General features: G+C 44.9%; 1 protein-coding gene across 3 annotated transcripts in view; it reads right to left on the bottom strand.

The window, feature by feature from the left end:
• Nucleotides 1-398: 398 nt before the first annotated feature.
• Map2k6 (mitogen-activated protein kinase kinase 6) overlaps nt 399-23,161 on the bottom strand; it is a 115,001-nt gene continuing 92,238 nt past the window's right edge. For 2 of the 3 annotated variants that reach the window (XM_039085034.2, XM_039085033.2), the window contains exons 8-12: nt 21,939-22,066; nt 20,442-20,519; nt 18,926-19,065; nt 7,160-7,205; nt 399-1,251 (exon numbers count right to left, since the gene is read on the bottom strand). In XM_039085034.2, the coding sequence (XP_038940962.1) occupies nt 1,174-1,251; nt 7,160-7,205; nt 18,926-19,065; nt 20,442-20,519; nt 21,939-22,066 (470 nt within the window). In that variant the 3' untranslated portion in view covers nt 399-1,173. The remainder of the gene's footprint in view (nt 1,252-7,159; nt 7,206-18,925; nt 19,066-20,441; nt 20,520-21,938; nt 22,067-23,161) is intronic. The other variant, NM_053703.3, reaches the window with a different exon arrangement.

Genomic DNA, 23,161 nt, shown 5'->3' with positions numbered 1-23,161 from the left:
GGTAAGGCCTCTTTCTTCCTGGGACGTGAGAACGAACCAGCAAAGCAGGACAGTACGCGCATGACAGAAGCAGGCCTTGGGGCGTGTCCATTGAGGAGAAAGCTGAAAGCCTCATTTCCCTCTGCGAGCTTCCTCTCAGGACTCCTCTCAGGACTGACAGGTGACCTTCCAACTAATACAGGTGTTCCTAGACGCCACTCAGTAGGACTTGGTCTAACAAATGTACTCACACCCATAAAAATAGACACACACACACAACACACACACACACACACACACACACACACACACACACACACACACATACACAGAGAGAGATAGGTAAATAGAAAAAGCATATTACTTCTCATTAATTTCATTTTTCCACTAATACTATACCACGAATTTGAAGAGAACCATTGTTTTTTGTTTTTTTTTTTTTTTTACTCTTTGAGCCATGAAACAAGTGACTTTCAAATTTTCCAACGTTGGGGGAGGTGGGGTGAGGAGCATTAACTTTGACAGTTCATTCAAAAGATTCGGTGATCACCCACGGTGGAGTTGACGGTCGGGAGCAGCCGCCATGACAGCCGCAAGCCACAGTGCATAGGAAGAGCCCCTTTGCTTGAGATTTTTTTTTTATAATATTCTTAAAGATGCATATTAAATAACTTCCTCTGGACCACAGACATGATTGAACTTAAAAAATAAAAGCCCTATAAACACTGCCAAGTCAGCCTTGTCTCTGTATCTCCCTTCTTGCATAAAAATGGAATATTTCCAACCAAGCACTGAAACATAAATATTAAAATAAGTGGGATACGCTACGAACCTACTTTACAATCTCGTCAACTACTGTAGCACCTTGTTACCAGGGCCAATGCATTCATTTTGTAAAGAACACGAGAGATCCCAGAGGCTTGAGGACTCCTCGTATGCCTCGCCATTAAATATTTTATCACCTTTTCGAGTCCTAAGCCTCTATCATATTTCATCCATATAGAGAGCTCAGCCTACGCTAGAGATTCCAAGGCCCCCTTCGGAGAGGAAAAAGAAAAACAGGGAGAGGAAGCCCCTCAGAGAGGCAGGGTTCAATGATCTCAAGATGACTTTCTGTTGGCGCTGTGGTGAACTCACTTCGCCCTGTAAACCCACCAATCCACAGTAGGGTCAACCAGTCAAGTCCGTGGCTTTTTAGTCCCCGAGTATCAGTTTTACGAAAGACGCCACATCTGCTGCTTTGGCTTCATGGACGGTGAAAAATGGATGTTGCTAGGGAAGAGAAGACAAATACGTGTCGTCAATTCTGGGCACTGATAATATATAAAATTAGCAAATTAATATATCTGTTTAGTAAAGGGGTTAATAGGTCTATCAAGGCAAACTGGATTTCTCATAGTCCTTGTGAAATCAAGTGCACGTTTATTGACGGGCTTACCTCAAGGCTATCTCTTTATTGTCTCCTATTTTGATAAGTCTAGGTTTCCAATACAAAGAAATCTATAGTTTAAGTAACATAGGCCAAGTATGCTACATAATTCCACCCATAGGGAAACACAAAGATCGGCTAAGACCATTTCTCTAAAAAATTATCTCAGACAGCTGCAGTGGTAAAATGATTAAAACGCGACAGACTTAGCTTCCTCCACATCATGGGACAAGGAGCGTGGTGGCAGAACAAGATACCAACGTAAATAAATGAGCAGGGGAGGCATCCGGGCCCTTGACATTGGAAAACTGGTTTGAACTAAAACAGCCTAGGCCATTTTCCAAGGCCACGTTCCCAGTGAAGACTAAGACTACATCTGTCCTGAAGAGTTTGAGCCATTTATAGACTATAAAGTAGACTGCCAGGCTATACTGGTCAATTCAGAAGAAAACTCCACTCAAAGATTAAAGGTTGAAAAAAGAAAAAAGAAAAGTTCTTTGTGTGTCGGGTTAAGTCAACTTAACGAGGTCATGTCTTACACCTTGTAGAGAAAAGGTAAGGCACGCCTCGAGAGCCCCCCATGTTCCAAAGCAAGTCCAACGACCAAGCCATTTCTTCTGTGTACCAGAACAATGCCTCGGTATCGCTCAGCTGGGCTAATAAGTGTTGGGCTGTAGCGCCTTCAACCTCCAGCTACAGAGAGAGATTAGGTCATGTTGTTCAGCAATTCTCGTGGGGAGAGAAAGAAGCAAAGAAACTGAAGAAGAAGCCCCTGAGGTACCCACACCGCACGCCCCTCCACCTCACCTGCCACACCCAGGTCTCTGACTAGCCAGGGGTACTACCTTTAGTGGCCACTGGGAACGGCTCCAGACGACCGTTTTCTCATGCAGTCATGACTCACTCTGCTTCTCTGATGAGGGGTTTCAGCTTGCAACCTTCGCTCTGCCTACCAGTAGGTTTTCTAATTATATTTGTTTGAAACCTGACAGCGGAGGGCCAGATGAGTCAGCTCTGTGGGGAACTGAGTGCCCACCCATGCAAGTCTTAGGAAACAATGCAGCGGGGGAAGGGAACAAAGGTATAAAAACCCCAAAGGTAGTGGGTGGTCACCGTGGAGCACTGTGACTCAGAACATGGAAAGTTCTTCTGTTTCTGCCCATTAGCGAGTGTGAGCTGAGTGCTGGCTCAGAGCCTTATGCCCAGCGTGAAGCTCTAGACTCCCCCATCTGCCACATACTGACACCCCTTTCGATGGCTGACCACTTACCAAGGTCTTGTTTTTGACCACTGTATTCATTAGCTTTCCCACATCCCCTTGACATTTGGGGAATCTTTTAGCGTGCTTGAAAAGCTCCTGAGTATCAAAACAGGACACGCCAAGCCTCCGATGGTCTGGATGGCTGAGTCCAGTGCCTATCTGCTCTACCTAGAGTCTTATTCTGTGGTCACTAGCTCAGTACATGGGGGCTCCAGTCCATGAATGGATTAAGTAATATGATCTTAAATCCTTAACTTGGAACAAGTCCTTTAGATGTCTTTTAGTTTATCCCACATTAAGAAAATACTGTGAGGGCCCGAGGACAAGAGATGAGAGTGTTGGGGGGTTTGGAGTCGAAGAGAGTTGAGAGCTTGATTCCTTCTATAAACGACTAAGAATAGGAAGGACAGCAACTTGGAGGTGGGCAAATGGGGTCCCAAAAACAATCTCCAGGCTCAGGCTCGAGCGTAAGCCTCTCTCCCTAAACAGGTCCAAGAGGGAGGACCCTGTACCATTTAGGAGTCCTGTGGTGCCAGGAAGAAACATGGAGGTTCATGGACATGCTGCCAGGAAGCAGAGTCAAGCCACATCACTAACAGGCCCCCAAAACATTCCAGGTACATACCTCAACCCCTAGGGCTGTGGGTTCAGTTCTTGTTTTGTACCGCAATCCAAATCTAGAACTTTCTCAGATATTTGGAGAGGACAATCACTCCACTGAGAAATCATCTGAACAGCCTGGCCACTATTTCTGGTGGCAAATATTTAAGACGGGGGTCATCAAACTATAATCCACAGACCAAGTCTAACTCCTTGTCTGTGGTGGTTTGAATGAGAAATGTCCCCATACAATCAGATGCTTGAATACTTGGTCCCCCACTTGGTGGCGCTGTCTGGGGAGGTTTAGGAGGTGTGGCCTTGCTGAAGGGAGTACATCACTGGGGGCAGCTTTGAGGTTTCAAAGACTCAAACCATTCTCAATTGGCACTCCCTGCTTCCTACTTCCTGCTTCAAGACTTGAAACCCTCAGCCCCACCTCCACCCCCCACCTCCACCCCCCACCTCCACCCCCGCTCCTGCCACCGCCACCTTGCCTCCACCATCAAAGGGTCTAACCTTCTGGAACTACTTGCCTAAATAAACCCTTCTTTCTCTAGGTGGACTTCGTAGTGTTTCATCGCCAGAATAGAAAAGTTACGATAGAGTGTCTGACTTTTAAATAAAGTTTTATTGGCACACAGCCACATGCTCACTTTGCTTTCCTACGCTAAAAATGGCTACTTTCGGCTTAGTTCATTTGCTTTAACAGCAACTACATGGCTCATTAACCTAAAATACTATCTAGACCATTACCAAAAAAGTGTTGGTTAATATCTGCTGTTGGAAAAAAAAAATGCTACAAAACAGACGTTTGAGGAGATGAGCCAATAAGATGGGGCTTGCGGCACGTATAGCCCTCCATCTGAATTAGGGTGAAAATTATGGGGGATTCCGTAAAAAGTATATATCTGGGTTGGGGCCTTGATGATAATAATATTCCTTTATTTGGGGAAAAAAAATCTTTTTTTTTTTCCCTCTTCCTACCTCTTCACAAATTCCTAAAACTGAAACAATAGCCTCCCAGCACGTGTTGCCCAGTGCTGAAGTCAGGGAGTTCCGACTCAGAATTTCCATTTCAAAACCTCAATTCCACAGGAAAGCAGGGAATAGTTACGGTCTTAAAAGGCTCTCCATTTCCAGTACCACAAAGACTCTTGCCACAAAAGGTGGGGGCGAGGGCCGCCCACACAATCTTACATTACTAGACATGCCAACCCCCGTCCCCTTTTAGTGTTTGCTAGATTGTATCAGGAAGGCAGATGTCAACACCAGATGCCAATGTATAGGAAACCTTTTTTTTCTTTTCCTCAAATGTTTTCCGATGAAAGTTTTGATAAGAGGCCACTTAGATTGAAGAAAAAAAAAAAAAAAGGATGGTCGGCACTAGCTGAACTACAGAGAAAATGTTATTGTATCAGAAATTAGTTATGAAACAGAGACTTCAGGATTCCAACATCCACAGGGTCCTATAGGAGTCATTCCCTGTCTATCACACCTTATGTGATATTATCTGTTAAATGTCCATGCATACCACAAAAGGGAAGTAGGGCCTGGAAGGGCCTTCAGTTGGTCACTTCTAAAAAATAATAATTCAAGAACAGATTTTCAACTCAAGCATGTAGATATACCCTCAAAGAGCACACATCTGTTGGGGTTTTCTTTCTTTTTTTTTTTTTTTTGTTTTTTTTTTGTTTCTTTTTTTCGGAGCTGGGGACCGAACCAGGGCCTTGCGCTTCCTAGGCAAGCGCTCTACCACTGAGCTAAATCCCCAACCCCGGGGTTTTCTTTTTTAGATATTTATTTTAAGTCTGTGAGTACACTGCCACTGTCTTCAGACACACCAGACGAGGGCATGGGATCTCATTACAGACGGTTGTGAGCCACCGTGGGGTTGCTGGGAATTGAACTCAGGACCTCTGGAAGAGCAGCCAGTGCTCTTAACTTCTGAGCCATCACTCCAGCCCCCCACACATCTGTTTTCATAATAGCTGTTGACTGGTGAACACTAGACACTGCTCTTCTAAAGGAGGACAATGGAAGCTCAAGGAGATGGCCTGACTCCAATTCTTCTAATCAGAGAATGGCTCAGGGTTCAAGAAACCAAAGTCTATCCCCAGAACTCAAACAACACATGTCTGAGATGGCCACATCGGTCATCTTTTGATAACTCTTTTTTGATATTTTATTTTTTATTTTTATTTATGTACATACATGTGGGGAAGTGGAATGTTTATATACTCACGAAGACCTGAAGCAGACATCCAAATCCCTGAGGCTGTTGCTACAGGGCCCAGCATGGGTGCTAGGAAGTGAATTTAGGTCCAGTTCCTCTACAGCACATGCTTTTAACCACTAAGCTATTCTATAACTTTTATGAATATTTCCAAATGATTCTTGCTCTGTGTCTCAGCTACCCCAGAACACTGTCTAATAGGAGATACCGGGAGCATGTGCCTCTATGAAGCACTCAGCTGATCCAGACAGACAGTGGGGTTGTGGGTAGGATAAAAGAAAGCACTCTGTGACTGCTGTTGGCAGGTCCACTAACAAGGATCTCAAACTTTGCTCTTCCCACTCTTGGGATTGAACAACATCATAATTCTCCCGTGGTGGTTAGCGCTTTAACTGTCAACTTGGCACAACCCAAAAACCATCTGGGAAGAGAGTCTCAGTGAGGAATCATCTACACTGGGTTGGCCCGTGGGTATGCCACGGGAGACTGTCTGAACTGAGTTAACGGATGTGAGAAGATCCAGCTCACTGTGGGCGGCACCATTCCCTAGGCAGAGAGAGGGTCCTAACCTGGAGTGGTGAAGCAGAGCTAAATGCAAGCAGGCAAGCTAACATGTATTTATTTACTTCTGCTCTGATTTCCTGGCACTGGTAGAATAATCTGAAACCGTGAACCAGAATAACCCCATTCTCTTCTGATTTGCCCTTTGCCAGGATAGTTTATCACACAGCAACAGAAACAAAACTAGAACATCTCCTTCCCACTGTTAAAATTATAACCTTGATCATTGAGATAAACCTGAGAGGTGGGCCATAAGCACACACTCACGTGTGGTCTAAATTCTTTCTCTCCAGAATGCACTTGTCCCACATCCTACATCTATTTAGGCAGAGGTGCTGTCCCAGAGCAACAGTGTTGAGGCTTTGTTCTCGTCCTGTTACTGATGGGAAGGACGATACATTCAGGATCATCTTTATTCCTGTAAAGGGACTTCTTTCCGCCAAAATGAAGACCAAAAATTAGAGAGGAAGAAGATCACTACTTCATCCAAGATTTGTTAACGAAAAATCGATGGGCCATATGGCTTGTCCCATCGAAGTCTCTGAACTCACATAACGAGCACATTTATAGTGGGAATCTTCCAGATTGGAAAGCACCAGATTCATGGACGTAAACATTTTCTAGGTTTACCAACATGGCAAACATCACTGGGAACGATGACCTATTCTGAGCTTGCACCAAAAACAAACAAACAAACAAACAAACAAACAAGTATGAATGGGGCCGGCAAGATGGCTCAGTGAATAAAAGTACTTGCTGCCAAGCCTGAGGACCTGAGTTCAATCCTCAGGACCCACACATGGTGGAAGGGGAGAACTGACTCACTCCAGCAAGGCGTCCTCTGATCTCTACATGTGCACCATGATACGTGTGCCCATAAATATACAAGTACATGCACATAGAATACATAAAATATTTGTAAAGGGTAAATATGAGTGATGAAGGGCCCTTAACTCTGTCTTATGTTCAGTTCGCAGGAATCAATCATATCTCAATGGATCCACTCCTCCCTAAGTGTTTATTTACACGCCATTTTAGCCACGGCTACGTCACGAGCTGTTTATTTGTTAACACGCACCAAAGTGTTTGCACTCACCATAAGCTCTGGATACGTGGGCCGTTCTTTGGAATTTTTCTTCAAGCTTAAAGAAAAAAAAATCACATTAAAAAATCTAACAACCATTTTTTTTTCACTGTTAGGACTTTAGAACCAGTGTAAAACCATAACTAATTTTTTTTAATGCACAAAGAAAAAGGTCTCCTATACTGGCTTCCATTGTGAATTGTAAACTCTTAGAAATTATGTTTTAAACTATGTTGGGCTTGCTTTAACATGAATAAGTATATATGTGGAGAGAGAGAGAGAGAGAGAGAGAGAGAGAGAGAGAGAGTGTGTGTGTGTGTGTGTGTGTGTGTGTGTGTGTGTATTTTCCTTTAATACATCGTGGGTGCCGTTCAGTCTAATTTTCTTACCTATAGCCATTGCATTTCCAAACCTATCTGTTCTTTCTTTCAAGGTAGCTTTTTATTCCCACCTCCTGGAAACAAAACCAGCAAATGTTCCTTCCAGGACACTAAGTATTCCTCACTGCCTTCAATGCGTGCCCCTCCCTGTTTGTGGTTCCCTTTTGCTTTTGTATGTTCCAAACCTGCCCTGAGACGGAAGCCACAAACCTCTATTTTACCGAGGAGGTGCTTCTTGTTCACTGTCTTGGTGGATAAGAAAGGAAAAGCATACTCAGTCAGCAAATTAGCAATGATTCTTAGAAATATTTTTGTGGTCATGCACTGCTGTCTAGCGGTCATTCGGTTCTCCAAATAGTCCAACACTTAACAACATTTGATACCAGAGGCAGTCCTCATAAAACAACGTGAAAGAGACCGGCCCATCGCCCCTGTCCTCAACCCACCCCTATCCTCTTTCCACTCCTGGGTCTAAAACGGAAAAGAAACAGTTTACTCCACATTAGAGTTCCTGGCTATAAAATGAAGGAAAGAATGCCCTTGAAAGCGAAGATGTACAAAATAACCGATAGCTTCCTGTAGTCACTGGGCCAGAAGATCATACATGAACGGGAAGAGAATCAGCGATAAAGTTTGAGAACCACAGTGTGACAGCTTATTAGCTTCCTGGGATTTGTGTTGCTAGGTCCTTTAGAGCAAGTGAGATCTTGAGCATCTGACAGGAGCTCTGCTACACCCACAGGAGTGAACCCCCTACGAGGGGTGCAAAGTACAAAACCGTGGGAGAGTGACGTCACTGGGCGACGCTGAACTATAGGTTTAAGCAAAATGAACTCCTCTTTAAAAATTAAAAGCTTTTGAACCAAAACAACTTAAAAGCAGCCTACCGGTTTATTCCAGGCAATGGTGTGGGTGGGAGCCAGGGAACCTGAGACAGGCTACAGGCAGAGGTGAGGACAGAAGTGTCAACCTGGAACTGAGGGTAGACCTAGGACCTAGTGGCCTCAGGGACCAGACAACCTATGAGAGAAAGTTCATCTCAACCGGGAATAAAAATAAGAATGCGTTAGAGAGAATGATCAACTGTCAGCATGGGGCTGATATGAGGATGTGTGCCTGGGTGGAATGAATGAACTTTTAACCCACCTGCTGGTGGCTTTGCATATGCCTACATCCTGTGGGTCAATGTTGGTGGTTCCCAATGGTGGCTATTCTGTACCTTCACCCCACGGGACATTTCTCAATGGCATCTCTGGTTGTCACAACGAGTTGTCAGTATCTGACAGGGGCAGAAGATGTTGCTAAGCAACCTTCAATGTGCAAACCTGCCACACCAAAGACAATCCAGTTGAAAATGTCACCGGTACAGACATCAAGAGGTCAAGAATACATGGACTGTGTGTAATTGGCTGGCCCTCTTTCTAAAAAAACAAAACAAAAACAAAAACAAAAAAACTTGCTACACCCTTCTCCGAATTGGAATGCAGTTTTAAGAACCTTCTCCAATTGGTCTACGTGCCACTTGCTTATAGTCTCATCGTGACTCCCTCACGCCTATCTCTCTCTCTCTCCTGTCTTCCTAGAAACAAAACGTTGTCTAAATTCAAGTACTAGTTCATCTGGGAAATAGTACAGAAGAAGAAATATCCTCTGGGGACACAGGTGCCTCCTTCAAAGATCCTAGATTTTATATTTAAATATATACAGAAGCCCCAAATATCCGGCTATTATTCAAATCTAAACCCAGAAATTCTCCTCCATTGGTTAAACAATTTAACTTAAGTCAATAAAAGTAACACAAATACAACATCAAAACTGCACTTGATAATCAAGGGACTAAATAGGAAATCTGAGGGGCCAGCAAGATGGTTCAAGGGGCAACGGGCACTTGCTGCCAAGCCTGGGAATCTGAGTTTGAATCTTGGAGCCCACACAGTAGGGGAAAAGACTTCTATAAGTTATCCTCCGACCTATATGTGCGCATCAGGGCAGCATGCACCCCACACATATCGGGGAGGGAGAAAAGAGTGGGGGGAGGGGTCAAGGGAGGAGGGAGGGAGTGAAGGAGGTGGAAGGAGAGAAGGGAGGGATGAAAAAATAAAAATGTTTAAAATACATTAAATCTATAACGCTCTATGGCCCTTCCCATGACTAACTGTTTACTCAACAGCAGAACGAAGAGATTGGTTAGTCAAGAGGAATACCTTGACCTTGAAGTGCTAACATAAAGAATTCTCCTTGCAACCAGCCAGTGCTGGTGTCTGGCTCCGTTTATTGTGCCACAAAAGGGTTCTCTCTTCCCGGTTGGCTAAAGGCCTTAAAGATCCATTGTGACTTTACAGAAAGAATCCGGGACCTTGCACAGATTAGGCAAGCACTCTGTCACCAAGCTACATCCTCAGCCTCTGGGCTTTCAAGTTTTAAGTAAAAGTGACCGTGAGACAGGACACTTTCCTCCCCAGAACAGTTTATAAAACTTCCTCTCTTGCTTGAATCCATTTTCTTTTTAATGTGGGTAAAGTCATCCCCTGGTTGACCAGGCACAAAGTATGTAAGATCCTTCAGACCTCACAGGCTATTGCTCAACTGCCATTAAGTTACCTCTTAACCTCCCTAATCAGAAGGGAAAGTTTACCCCCAACTACAGAATTCTAATGAAAAGGTCTTTCACAGTGGCCGGCCTTCATAATGATGTCTGCAATTCCAGTACTCGGGAGGTTGGAGCAGGAGGATTACAGAATCAAGGCCAGCCTGGGCTACACAGGGACTTTTAGGACAGCCTAGTGTATACAGTAAAACTCTATCGAAAAAGAAAGGAATAACAGAGAAAGAGTTAGAGGCAGAGAAATAGAGAGAGAGAGAGAGAGAGAGAGAGAGAGAGAGAGAGAAAGAGAGACAGAGAGACAGAGAGACAGAGAAAGAGACAGAGACAAAGCTACAGAAAGAGAGAGACAAGAGGGAGGGAGGGAGGTGGAGGAAGAAGGAAGGAGGAGAGGGAGGTGTGGAGGGAGGGAGGGTGAGAAGAAGGAAGAAAAGAAAGAAAGCAAAGTAAGACTATTTGGTGAAAGAGTGAAATAATATAGCCTCTTCTTTCCATCTTTTCAATCAAAATCACTTCCAAAGAGGCACTAGGAGTAATAGTAAAATACCCAAGATAAAGTTGGGGTGGAAGCAAACTTTCCATGTTTAGTAGAAAATGCTTGAAACTCAATATAAAATAACAACCTTGGAGTTCAAAGGTACACCACTTTCTTCTTGAATGGAAGTCTGGCTTTTGAATGTCCGAGTGGCTTGTCATTTTCAAGTGTACAATTAGCTGATTTCTCTAATTCCCCTTCCAAAGGGTGCATCTCCTGACCATGGCTGACACTACAAACCCGATCCTCGCTGTCTTGAGGATTGCTAGCTTGAAGTTCATGCTGACCAGGAGCTTTCTGCCTATCTGAGCTCCCCCTGATCATTTCCAAGAAGGGCTATTTGGTGTGTCCACGGAATAAAAACACACGGTGTGCCTCCGAAGCCATACATTCATCAAAAGATAAATAATACCCACTGCCCCTTTTACTCTCCTGCTCTGAACAAACAGACTGTGCTTAATCGACTGTTTGATTTTAGCTACTCTGAGTCAGACAGTATTGACATCTGGATGAGCCTCCAACACACTTGGGTATGGCAACAGGCTAGCCGGCTGGGCACCAAGACTACAGAGTCAGCCCTGAGGAAATACAAACGTAAGTCTAACTATTTCAGCAGCAGGCAGCTTATTCCAGAGACCTCCCTGTGTCAACACGGGTGAAAAGGTTAGAGTGAGAACTGTCGGGCCAGAGAACAGGTTCAGTACATAAACTGCTCCTCACCCAAGAAGCATGAAGACCCAAGGTTGATCCCAAAACCCACATAAAAAGCCAAGAGCAGCAGCACACACTGCTAATCTTAGCACTGGGGAGGTAGGGACAGAAGGATCCTTGGGCTTCATGGCCAGGCAGCCTAATTGAATAAAAGACCCCTCCTCAAAATACAAAGTGGTCGTACCCACGAAATGATGCCTGAGGTTGACCTCAGCTCCCCTCACGTGCACACACACCATCTATATACCCACGAAACCATACACAACATATGTATATGAACACATATATACCCAAACACGTGCATGATATATATACATATATACATATATAAGTATATGTGTGTATGTGTGTGTATATATGTGTGTTGTGTGTCTGTGTGTGTGTGTGTGTGTGTGTGTGTGTGTGTATGTGTGTATGGTCTCTCTGCTAAGATCTCATTTTTAAAATAAAACAATATTAAATCTTCTACAAGACTAGACTGTAAGGATTTTCTATTACAAACATCCAAAAGCAAGTTCTCTGGTCATGTGCTGGTTTGAATGAGAAAGGTATACACACACACACACACCATAGTCTCCCACGTTCAAATAGTTGGGCCCCATTTGATGGCACTGTTTGGGGTGGTTAGAAAGTGGGGTCTTACCGGAGGAAGTATGTTACAGGGGGATGGCGTCAAGAACTTACTATCTTAGCCTACTCCCTGTTCACTCTCTGCTTCCTGCTTGAGATTTAGACATGAGCCCTTAGCTTTTGCTCCAGGTGCCAAGCCTGCTGCCTGCTGCTATGCCTCCCTGTGATGATCAACTTATCCCACTGAAACCATAAACTCTTCCACATGTCTCCTTAAGTGTGGTCTTATATGTAACGTGTAACTAATACCGGTTATTACCGCCCACCTTAGAAGTTCTTTAAGATCGATCTCAATGATAAAAACATATATTGGGAAAAAGGAGCAGCCTTCAGTTGTGCTGTTTTTAAATAAATACATAAAGGAGGTATTTTTAAATCACTGTTTCTTTGTTTCCTTCTGAAATACTTCAAGATATCGACATAGGCAAAAACTTAAAAATAAACAAAAACAAAAACAAAAAACAGGACTCCAAAACCACAGAAAATAATCCCAAGAACTGATGAGTGGGATTGGGTTGACATTTAAAAGTTTCTGTGCAACAAAAAGAAATCATTCTCAGAGTGAAAAGGACTATCTATACTACATAATGACAAGTCTTAAATGCCCAGAGAATAAATCTTCCAACCAATAAACGGGCTAAGGGACCAAATCAGAAGAAGCACAAATAGCCTTCTTGAAACTTGAGGTTTTCGGCATGCTTAGCTATTCCAGAACTCCAGATCAGCAGTACTTTGAAATTCCATCTCATCTCAGCCACGGTGGCTCTCACCTAGAGAAGGAGCAGAAAGAATGTGCAAGCCAGAAAACCAAAGGTTGGAAGGAACGCCGTGAGGCGTCACGTTCTGCACACGACACGGCCTTTGCACACATCCACTTACAGCAGCAGCCAGAAGACCTGACGAACAAGACATTCCAGCATGGATGTGGATTCTCCCTGGAGACCCCACCGCTGATGGGGGATCTGTGTGGTTGATGGCGGCTTGACAAGAGAATGTCTCTCTCGTTTGACGACCAATGGCACTGGCTGGACTTAGAGGATTATTAATGATCATTTTTAAAGGACGTAAGGCCGGGAGGCAGAAAACATGGAAATGAGAAGTGGGGTAGTGGTGTACAGATAAAATACACTGTGTATTACATGTGTGAAATTTTCAAACAATAAAACAAACTTCCGGTGAGGGTGTGGGAGAGAGAGGGGCCTTTAGCCACTGCTGCTGGAGAAGGAAGCTTCTACAGCTACTTTGGAAATCTGTGTGGAGATTCTGAAGGAAAAATCAAGACTAAAACTAAAATTACCACAGAATCCAGATCTATCACCACCAGTGCCATCACCCCTCTTTCCAGGGAAGGAACCCTTAGCCCATCCGGAAGAGGTGACAAGAGAGCACATTCTGGTGCCAGTTATAACTAAAAGGTCCAACACCCATGTGGATGGAAAAAGAAAATGTGTGTGTGTGTGTGTAGGTGTATGCATTTATATGTGTATGTAAGACTGTGTGTAAGTGTGTAGGTGTATGTGTTTGTATGAATGTGTATTGTTAATATATACACATGTAAGACTCTGTGTGTGTGTGTGTTTGTGTGTGTGTGCAGGAGTATGTTTGTATTTATATGTAGGACTGTGTGTAAGTGTGTAGGTGCATGTGTTTATCTAAATGCGTAAGAGTGTGTGTGTGTGTGTGTGTGTGTGTGTGAAGGGGTATATGCATGTGTGCAAGTGTGATGGTTATTCAAGGTTGTCAACTTGACTCCATCTGGAATTAACTAAAACCCAGGGGGCTGCTTACCCTTAAAAGGGCTCTTTCTCTTTTTTTCTTAATTAAATCATTTAAAGTGGAAAGACCCACTTATATTCCAGATTGAGGCGAGAAGATAGATCTTTAAGCCAGATCTTTTGAGGTGGAACGATCCACCTGTAGTCAGGGCCACACCTGCTGGTGGCAGCCTACGTAAAGGACATGGGAGGAGGAAGCTGGCTCCCCTTGCCTGCTTGCTCTCGCTCTCACTGGCAAGTCTGTTCCTTCTCTGGCATTAGAGCCTACTTCTTCAGGATTCAGAATCTCTCTCTCTCACTCTCTTTCTCTCTTATATATGAATAAGAATGAATCAGTTCTGTTCATCTAAAGAAGCCTGACTAATACAGTAGGAATGCAGTAAGGTGTGTGTGTGTGTGTGTGTGTGTGTGTGTGTGTGTGTGTGTAGGTATGTGTTGGGGGGGTCATGATGTAAAAAGGGACCATGAGAAGAGAGGCATCTGACAGGGAGGGAGGGAAGGAGAGCATGTGACACGGAAGGAGAGACACTCTTGTGGGGAGCAAACAGACCAATAACGGTAAGAGAGTGCAGAAGGGGGCTGGAGAAGGAAACACTAAGAACAAAGTGTGTGAGAATACACCCCCCCCCAAAAAAAAACAAGTATTCCACGTGTTAAAGACTAATTGTGAAGAAGGAAAACAGATCAACATCATGAGGAGTAAGTACCCACACTTCCCTTCCTTCATCCAACGTGCTATTTGCTCTGATGCTGCTGAAGAAAAGGGAAAGAGAAACACTCAGTACCTAGCCCTCTGGGCTTGAGTTAGCTGGGTACCGTGACGGTGCCTTTCTCGAGAACCCCGTCTGCCTCACAGAAGGTCTTTTTCTCTGTGTCGGTTGCCCGTGTGTGTTCCCAACTGCTGTTTCGCTGTGCAGCGCATGAGGCGTCTCTGTTGCTATCCATTGCACTTCCGATTCTTTCCTGCCCTTTAATTTTTCTTTAACTTTCAGAGAAAACAAATCCAACCTGGACCTCCAGACTGTATCACTTCCAGTCTGTACCACTTCTGAAATCCACGACCCCCTTTCTCTGCTTGACACAGAGATCTAGGGCCACCGGGAAAGGTCATAGCATGACTGAGTTGCATCTGTTTAATGACAGCACTTGAAAAGAAGAGAGCTTTCTGTGAAAAACGCACCAGCAGGACAGCTACATGATTAGGAAATGGAAATCACGGGTAAGAGCTAGGGGCAAAAAGTAAGCTTCCTTCAGGGATACGCACTTTCCCGAGAGTTCTTTCTACAACATCAAGCTCCGTTCTAAACTGTCAATAGCAAAGCTAATGAAATGATGCTGGCCCTAAGCACGGAATGGACTCACACGGTGATATAAATGAAAAATAAAATGTTATCTATCGTGGTGGTTTGAATATGCTTGGCTCAGGGAGTGGCACTATTAGGAGGCGTGGCCTTGTTAGAATAGGTGTGGCCTTGTGGTAGGAAGTCTGTCATTGTGGGCATGGGCTTTAAGACCCTCATCCTACCTGCCTGGAAGCTAGTCTTTCCCCTAGCAGCCTTCAGATGAAGATGTAGAACTCTCAGCTCCTCCTGTACCATGCCTGCCTGGATGCTGCCATGTTCCTACCTTGATGATGCTGGACTGAATCTCTGAACCTGTAAGCCAGCCCCAATTAAATGTTGTCCTTATGAGACTTGCCTTGGTCATGGTGCCTGTTCACAGCAGCAAAACCCTAACTAAGACATCTATAAAGGCTGGAGCCACTCTAGTATATAAAAGGTGTGTGTATGTGGTGGGTGGGCGGGGGGCGGGGGGGGGTCACTGCAAAAACTCAGATAGTTTCAACCCAATTTTATGTTCATTCTCAGCATCACAGCAAACACTGTGGTGGTTTACAGCATAGTGGGCGAAAGCCTTACTAACCAAGCCACTACAGATGATCCTACCAAGGATCTGAAGTCCAACCAAGGACACACGAGGATGCTCAGAGCTGCCAAGCTGGTTCTCTTCTGGTGTTACCCAATCTCCACAATGATAAAGAAAATCCCTCCTTTACATGGTCAATTCCTGAGAACGCAATTCCAAAAACAAGCAATACTGAACTATCTGAGGAGATCTGTGGGGCCAGAGGGATGGCTCAGTGGTTAAAAGCACTGACTGCTCTCACAGAGGACCTAGGTTCAGTTCCCAGCACCCACACAGTAGGGCACAACAGCCTGTAAACATAATTTTGAAGAATCAGTCTCTTCTGGCTCCCATGGGCTCCTGCAAACATACACTCAGGTACACATGCATACCCATAAAAACAAACAAATAAAACCTTTTGTAACTTTCAAAGAGACCTGTCCTGTGACAGCTTCTAGGCTGACATGTTTTTAACGAACTCCACAAAAGAGCCAAGCTGCTATGAAGTCACATAGAGTTACCAAGGTTCGCTGGCTTCCACCAGTTACAGCAAAGCCAGAACTTGTCAATAGCCCAAAATAGTTACATAAATAAAATACGGTGTCTGGGAGCTGAAATTCATAGAAAAAGATCAAGAGATCCCAGAGGAGCAGCCACGAGCATTCTGAGAGTCATGGGGGAGGGAAGGTATAGCAAGGTCATTATAGAAAGATCAATAACATGGGTAACCTCAACTCTCCCCACATGGGCGCATACATTAACATTAGAACACGTGCTTGTCTCTCAAGGTCTTGTGTTTTGTATACTGGGGCCAGAACGCAGAGCCTCCGACACACCAGGAAGTTGTTCTACTCTCCTCAGCCCCAACACTATTTTTAATAAATATTGGCAAAATGTTTCAATGCTTCGATTCTTTGCAAAAGTAAAATAAATAAGTAAATAGCTGAGCAAAACGAAGTCTGACACGGGAAAGTAACGAATGATGTTACCACTTATGTCTGAGGAGCACTCAGGAAGACTCAGAAGCTGACAGCAGGTTCACAGAACTGACAGCTAACCCTGGGTTCTCACCACATGCGGAGAGATTGCATGGGAAGTTTGCTAGTAGGGCTCAGGGGTCAGCACCTGGGCAAACTTTGCCAGTGACTGACCCATGAATGAGGAAGACTACGGGAATCACAGAGGAAGAGTCTGCATTTTACAATCATTCACGCCTGCCTTCTGCTTCACAAAGCTTCATGAAATACCCAGAATCCTTAGAGCAGGGGTCCCGGAGGGGAAGAGAAATAGAAAGGGAAGCCTGAAGACACTTCCTTACACGGGTTCCTCTCCTGAGAACTCTTGGAGCCAACCGTGCACCGTGACTCATGGCTTTTCCTACGTGACCTTTAAACACTTGAGGATAAAAGGGGGAAAAAGTGAAGCAAGATAAAAACACGAACGGTCAAGTTTTTTAATCTAAAAAGCAAAATCGTGACCCAGTTTCAAAGTGGCAGATGCATCGCCTCGCCCACACAAAAATCACTCAAGGGAAACAGGAGGCGCTTCAGGGGAACGAAGAGGGGGGAGGACGCATTTTTATTAAAGATGCCCAATAACACTGTCCTAGAGCCCAGTATTCCAGCTCTCTCTGGTCTTTCCGCCAAAATGAAAACTCACAATAAGGCGCTATGGTAGCCTTGTAAAACTCTAAAGGGACGCCAGGATGGGGAAGAGGGTGGGTGAGCACCAAGTACGGGTCCAAGGAGCCTTAGGCAAAACAGCATTGCCCTGTCTCACCGTGGTCCCCAGTAAAAGCTGTACTTAGAACTTCTTGCTTCTACCGCAAGACCAAAGGTTCCTTCAGTATCCTCTGTACCTCAAGGCGTCTTCCCAGGTCTAGGTCAACCCACAGTGGCAAGTATGGTTGGGAAACGGCTTGCTCCAAGAGACACAGGACCAGCGCTAGCTCTGACCCACCCACACCCTCTCAGCTTCCCATCTGCTTTCCCAGGATCGCCATCTACACTGACTCGGTTCCACTTCGGGCTGTGGACTGGGCCTCCTGCTCCCAGCTGCCGCTACGCTAGGACGCTAAGCATCATGGCCGTCGTGTAGACAGAAATCGTGTGAGTATCTGGAAGGTGTTATGTCCTCTTTTAAACCCCTCGGAACTATAGTAGTCATTTCCCTCTCTCTCCGTGCTCCAGCCCTCTTTGGGTTTGCCTCCAAGCCCCCGGCAGTACTGTTATACCTACCCTGACAAGTGCATCCCCAGTCAACATGGGCTCTGAACAAGGCAAAGTTCTGCCGGACTTGGAAGCACCCAGGAGACATCCTTGAATGGCCCACAATCTTCTCAGTCAGTCCCAGGGAATCTTTATCCCCCACCCCTAGCCTTCCCGTATGCCTTGCTAAACTTTGGTCCTATGCTGTAATCGATATCAAACTCCTTGAGGCTGTAACTGGAATAAAATACCCTGATAGAACATGGCTTAAAGGGGAAATGATTTATCTCAGCTCACAGCTCTAGGCTAAAGGCCAGCATAGCAGGAAGATGTGGCAGTGGGAACTTAAACCCTGCCACACCACATTCACGGTCAAGAGCAGAGAGAAACAGACCCATCCCTGTTTCGAATCCGTAGCTCCGTTTCTCCCTCGTACAGTCCCGGAGCCAAACCCAGGGAATGGCACCGTTCCCTTTTAGGCTGGATCCTTGCACATCGATTAGCAGAATCAGAACAATGCCCCACAGATTGCCCACCAGCCAACCTGTCCTAAACAACAGAGACTCCAGATTGGGTGAAGGTGAAAATTAAACTGGCCGTCACAGGGTCTGGGAGAGTGCTTTCTTGCTTTGGTGATACAATGAGGTACAATCCTTCCGATGGGAACACCTCTCCTTCCTTACTCACCTCAGTTAGGGAAATACCTCTCCCATGGCCTCAGCTCTGGATTTATTTCCTCCGACACACACACACAAAAAAAAAATCCCATGGGAATTTGTACCCTCCAGATACCTATGCAATCACCCTCCCCAGGTCACGCTGATCCCCAATGCTTTCAAATAAATACTGGCTCGTACTAGCCTTGGAACTGGGAGCAGAGGCAAGGACTATCTATGTTCTGCAGCGCGCAGAGGACATACCCCAAGGATGCTTCTGGAATGAGCGTGTGTGATGGATCAGACTCCACGGAGGAGAGTCGTGAGAGTGACTTGTCGTCTCTGGCATAGATATGTGGGTGCAGGGGCTCTCTTACCACTGTGAGGTAAAGTCAACGAAGTCAGCAGAGAACTTGTCCGCTGGGAGTTGTGGAGACGGCTCTTCTACCACCTGTTTTAGCTGCTGGAAGGGCGTTCCCCAAGAATCATAGGGAAACCGGAGGATGGCCAGCTCAATCTAAAAGGAGGGAAGGGGGGAGGCAACCATTTAATGAACGCTCATTAGGAAGCAGCTGTGTTTCCCTTTAGGAGGACTAGAGACGAAGATCAAGTACAATTAGGGAAGAAAAACAAGCTAATAATCTGTTCTCACAAAATCGTAGTGCTGACTGCTCCTTTAAATATTATCTTACCAGTGACGAATAGTTACACCTACCTAAATAAATGAGTCCCTTGATAACACCCGGACCTATTTCATAAAAAAAACTTATCAGCCAACAGCATTAAAGTTCAACACAGGAAAGAACCAGTTTTTCAAACTTCTGGCCCAAATGGGAATTCTTAGACTTTGGCAGCACTGTGCCTCTGGTGCCACCTACAGGTCTCTTGGTGAAATGGAACATTAAAAAAAAAAAAAAAAAAAAAAAGTTACCCAGGACCCAATGACTGACTGATCTTTTTTTGGACTTGAGTGAAGGCCACTCAAGAATCATTACAGAATCACATGTTTTCTGGGCAGGGACATGGAATAACTCACTGGGCAGTAGCCAGGACCGCAGTGGGTAATTCCAGACCTCAGCGATATACTAAAAAGGTACAGTCACAGAGGTTACAGATAAGGCACTGGCTGTGTGGCCGTGCTGGGGAAAGTACGGTATCCCTTATCGTGTTCCGAGGATAGATCTAAAACTTCAACAGCCAAAACTTCCACCCGGACAGTGTTCCGTGCAGAGTTTGGGACCTTGCCCAGCTGGCAGAGTGTTTGAATAGCAGCCGTGAATCCGGGGGTCAACCCCTAGCGTGATAGCAAACTATGCATGATGGTGCGTGCCTGCAATGCCAGGACTTTGGGAGTGGAGAGACGAGGGTCGGAAGTTCAATTTTGCCTGGGCAACGTGAGATCTGGCCTCAAAATATTAAAATGAAGTACATGACCTAGTGCTTGGCTTATCAGAGGCCAGACACGTTAGCAGGGTGGGGTTGGTTTTTTTGTTTTGTTTTGTTTTGTTTTGTTTTGTTTTGTTGTTGTCCTGGTTTTGGAACCTAAGCTTCTTGTCTTGATCCTGATCCTTTCATTTAAACTACCAAAAAAAAAAAAAAACTATTAATCCCTTTTCGATCAGGAAGATCGCCAGTGAGAATACGTGAGTCTTTGAAGGTCATATGACTGGTAAAAGTCAGAAAAGGAGGAAAATTTGGACTGCCAGACCTCACTGTACGGTTTCCACTGTACAGCACTGCCAACAATCAGCCCTGGAAATCAGCCCGCTCTCTCAGACAGGAGAGGGTGCTCGAGTGTGGTATCAGGAGCATTTGTTTCTGGGTCCCCAAAGCCCACCCCGTCTGTGGGTTTGCACTCAGAACCTTGTGGCCCGCAATGATGATATAGGTTACCATGGTGATGCCCAGACTCCAAATGTCAGACTTCACACTGTACCCCTTCTGGTTGAGCTCTGGATTTATTCGTTCAGGCTGGAAAAGAGACAGACAGCTAAGAAACGGAAAAATGATTTGTAACACCATGTAGCTCAGTAAAGACTCGGGAGGAGACAGTACCATTGCCACATGAGTTATTTGATTCTGTTAACGTGCCTCCAGGGCCAAAAGACTGGCTAATCTCAATGAAATGTCTCCACAGGGCTTCCCTCTTTTATACTGCCTCTTTTTTTTTCAGAGGCAGCAATGAACTCGGATCCACGCGCCCCCCCCCCAAAAATTTTAATTGCCCTAAGAAGAACAAAGATACACATTCAAAAGCCTTCTCTATCCATTACAATTATTCCTGGTAAAAATATCAACAGCTCAAAACGCACACTAGCCTGCCGAAGTTCGTAGCTACCGTCTGATGTTAAGAGACCTCGGGGATTTTACTCAAACACAAACAAGAAATTTCCAACCCCAAACACAAGTCCCTTCCAAGATAAATGTGTTCCTCCAGTTGGACGTTCTGTCATGACCAGAACTGCCTTGTGTGGGTAATTTAAGTTTCCCCATCCTTAGCAATCAAGTTAATACTCGGGTGTGACACTGAGTATGACACCGAGTGGCAATGCACAGTACTTACATGCTTTTTCAAATAATATGCCCTTGGGAGCTAATTCTGAAAGCCCATATATATGCTATGGTTTGCGTCTCTGTGCCATCCCGAAATGCACGTGTTAAAACTATATCCCACTGGGGCTGGAGAGATGGCTTAGCAGTTAAAACCACTGACTGCTCTTCCAGAGGTCCGGAGTTCAAATCCCAGCAACCACATGGTGGCTCACAACCATCTGTAATGGGAACCAATGCCCTCTTCTGGTGGGTCTGAAAATAGCTACAGTGTACTCACATACAATAAAATAAATATTCTTCTAACAAATAGAAAAAAAAAACCTTGTCCCATCTGTGACCATGACAGAAAGCCTTATCTCTATAAGATGGCTATGGATTTGTCTAAGTTCCTCATGAATGAGGTTAGTATCCTCATAAAAGAAGCCTTAGAGAGATCCCCTGCTCCCTTCACCACTTGAGGACACAAGGAGCCTCAAATAAGAAAGAGAAGCAGGCCCTCTCCACACACTGAGTCCAATATCTTGATCTTGGACTTCCCAGAGCAAAAAACTAATTTAAAAAATTAAAACTGTGTTCTGTAAGGTGTCCAGTTTATGATATTTTGATACTGCAACCTCAAAGGATGAAGACAATATTTGGAGCAAGTGTTAATGATTTCTGACATAAGACCTTCAAGAAAATGACACGAGGCAGGATTTTTCTCAGACCTGAGATTCACCCCAATTCTCCATCCTAGGCACGCATTTCGTATTTTCTAGCCCGGTTTTGCCAGCAGGTGCATTTCCCAGACACGTGCGAGCACCCACGCAGCCATGCATGCTGCGTGCAGGTACTTACAGCCATGTATGGTTTGCAACCGGCATCGATCGTTTTCGCAACAGAGTCTACCAGGTAGCCGCTGATTCCAAAGTCACACATCTTCACTTGGCCCAGCGTGTTAATGAGCACATTTGAAGGCTTGACATCTGAAGGAAAGAATGAAGAGTTACCTCTTCACCACTAGAGGGCGCTAGACTTCCCACTTGCCTTGCCGGGCTGTCTTCGCCAAGCTACCGGAACACAAACGTCACCACTGATCCTGACTCACAGGGGCACGCGGCTTGTTCCTCTCCAGTTGGGTTTTATTTTATTCTTCACACTTTGTCTGTGTCTTTCAGGACCGTGAATCTCAAAATGGGAAAACCTGTCTCCTCTGCTTATCTTTGCACATTGCTTCCATATGTGGCGTAAGAATTTAAACAACAACAACAGCAAAAAAAAAAATTATTACCAAACCAAAGTGATCTATAAGGGCTGGGGACATGATGGTTCAATGGGTAAAAAAAAAAAAAAATCATTTGTCATCCAAGCATTGTGACCTGAGTTCAAATACTCAGCACCCATGTAAAAATATGTAGTGTGTGTACCCGCGGGCATGCGTGTGTGTGTGTGTGTGTGTGTGTGTGTGTGTGTGTGTGTGTGGTGTGTGTGTGTGTAGCTTGGGGGTCAGCTAACACGATGTACAGAGGAATGACCGACGCAGTACTATCTCAAATGAGGTAGAAGGCAAGGACTAACATCTGATCCACACTCCATATCAGGTACAACACACACACACCACACACACACCACACACACACACCACACACACACACACACACACACGCACACACACACACACACACTTTGCTCTACTGAATGCATAGTGTGAAACTCCGAGGTTGAAGAAAGAAAAAGGCAGAGAGGAACAGTACTCCAAGTGCAGTCACAGCAACCCCTATGGATTGAAACCTAAGAGATTCATCAGAGGCCACCGTAGCGTAAAACCTTATAAATCCAGGCATGGGCAGGTCACTGAAGAAGGTGATAAATGAACGACCATTCGAGTTAGGAAAACAACCTGCCCATTGATGTGCCCCCAGAGATGAACTGTTGCTCCCTAGAGGTGATAGAACTTGAAAGTCCACTTAATGTGTGCCCTCTGAGACTCTTTCCACAAATGACATCGAATAAAAAGAATAGGTTTACTCTAAAGTTAGTCCGTTAGCAGGACATGGTGGCACAGGCCTGCAATCCCAGTA

This window comes from Rattus norvegicus, chromosome 10, assembly GCF_036323735.1.
Source record: "Rattus norvegicus strain BN/NHsdMcwi chromosome 10, GRCr8, whole genome shotgun sequence".
In the NCBI taxonomy this organism is placed as follows: domain Eukaryota; kingdom Metazoa; phylum Chordata; class Mammalia; order Rodentia; family Muridae; genus Rattus; species Rattus norvegicus.
Note: the sequence above shows the minus strand (reverse complement) of the source record. Positions and strands in the feature narration are given on the sequence as shown.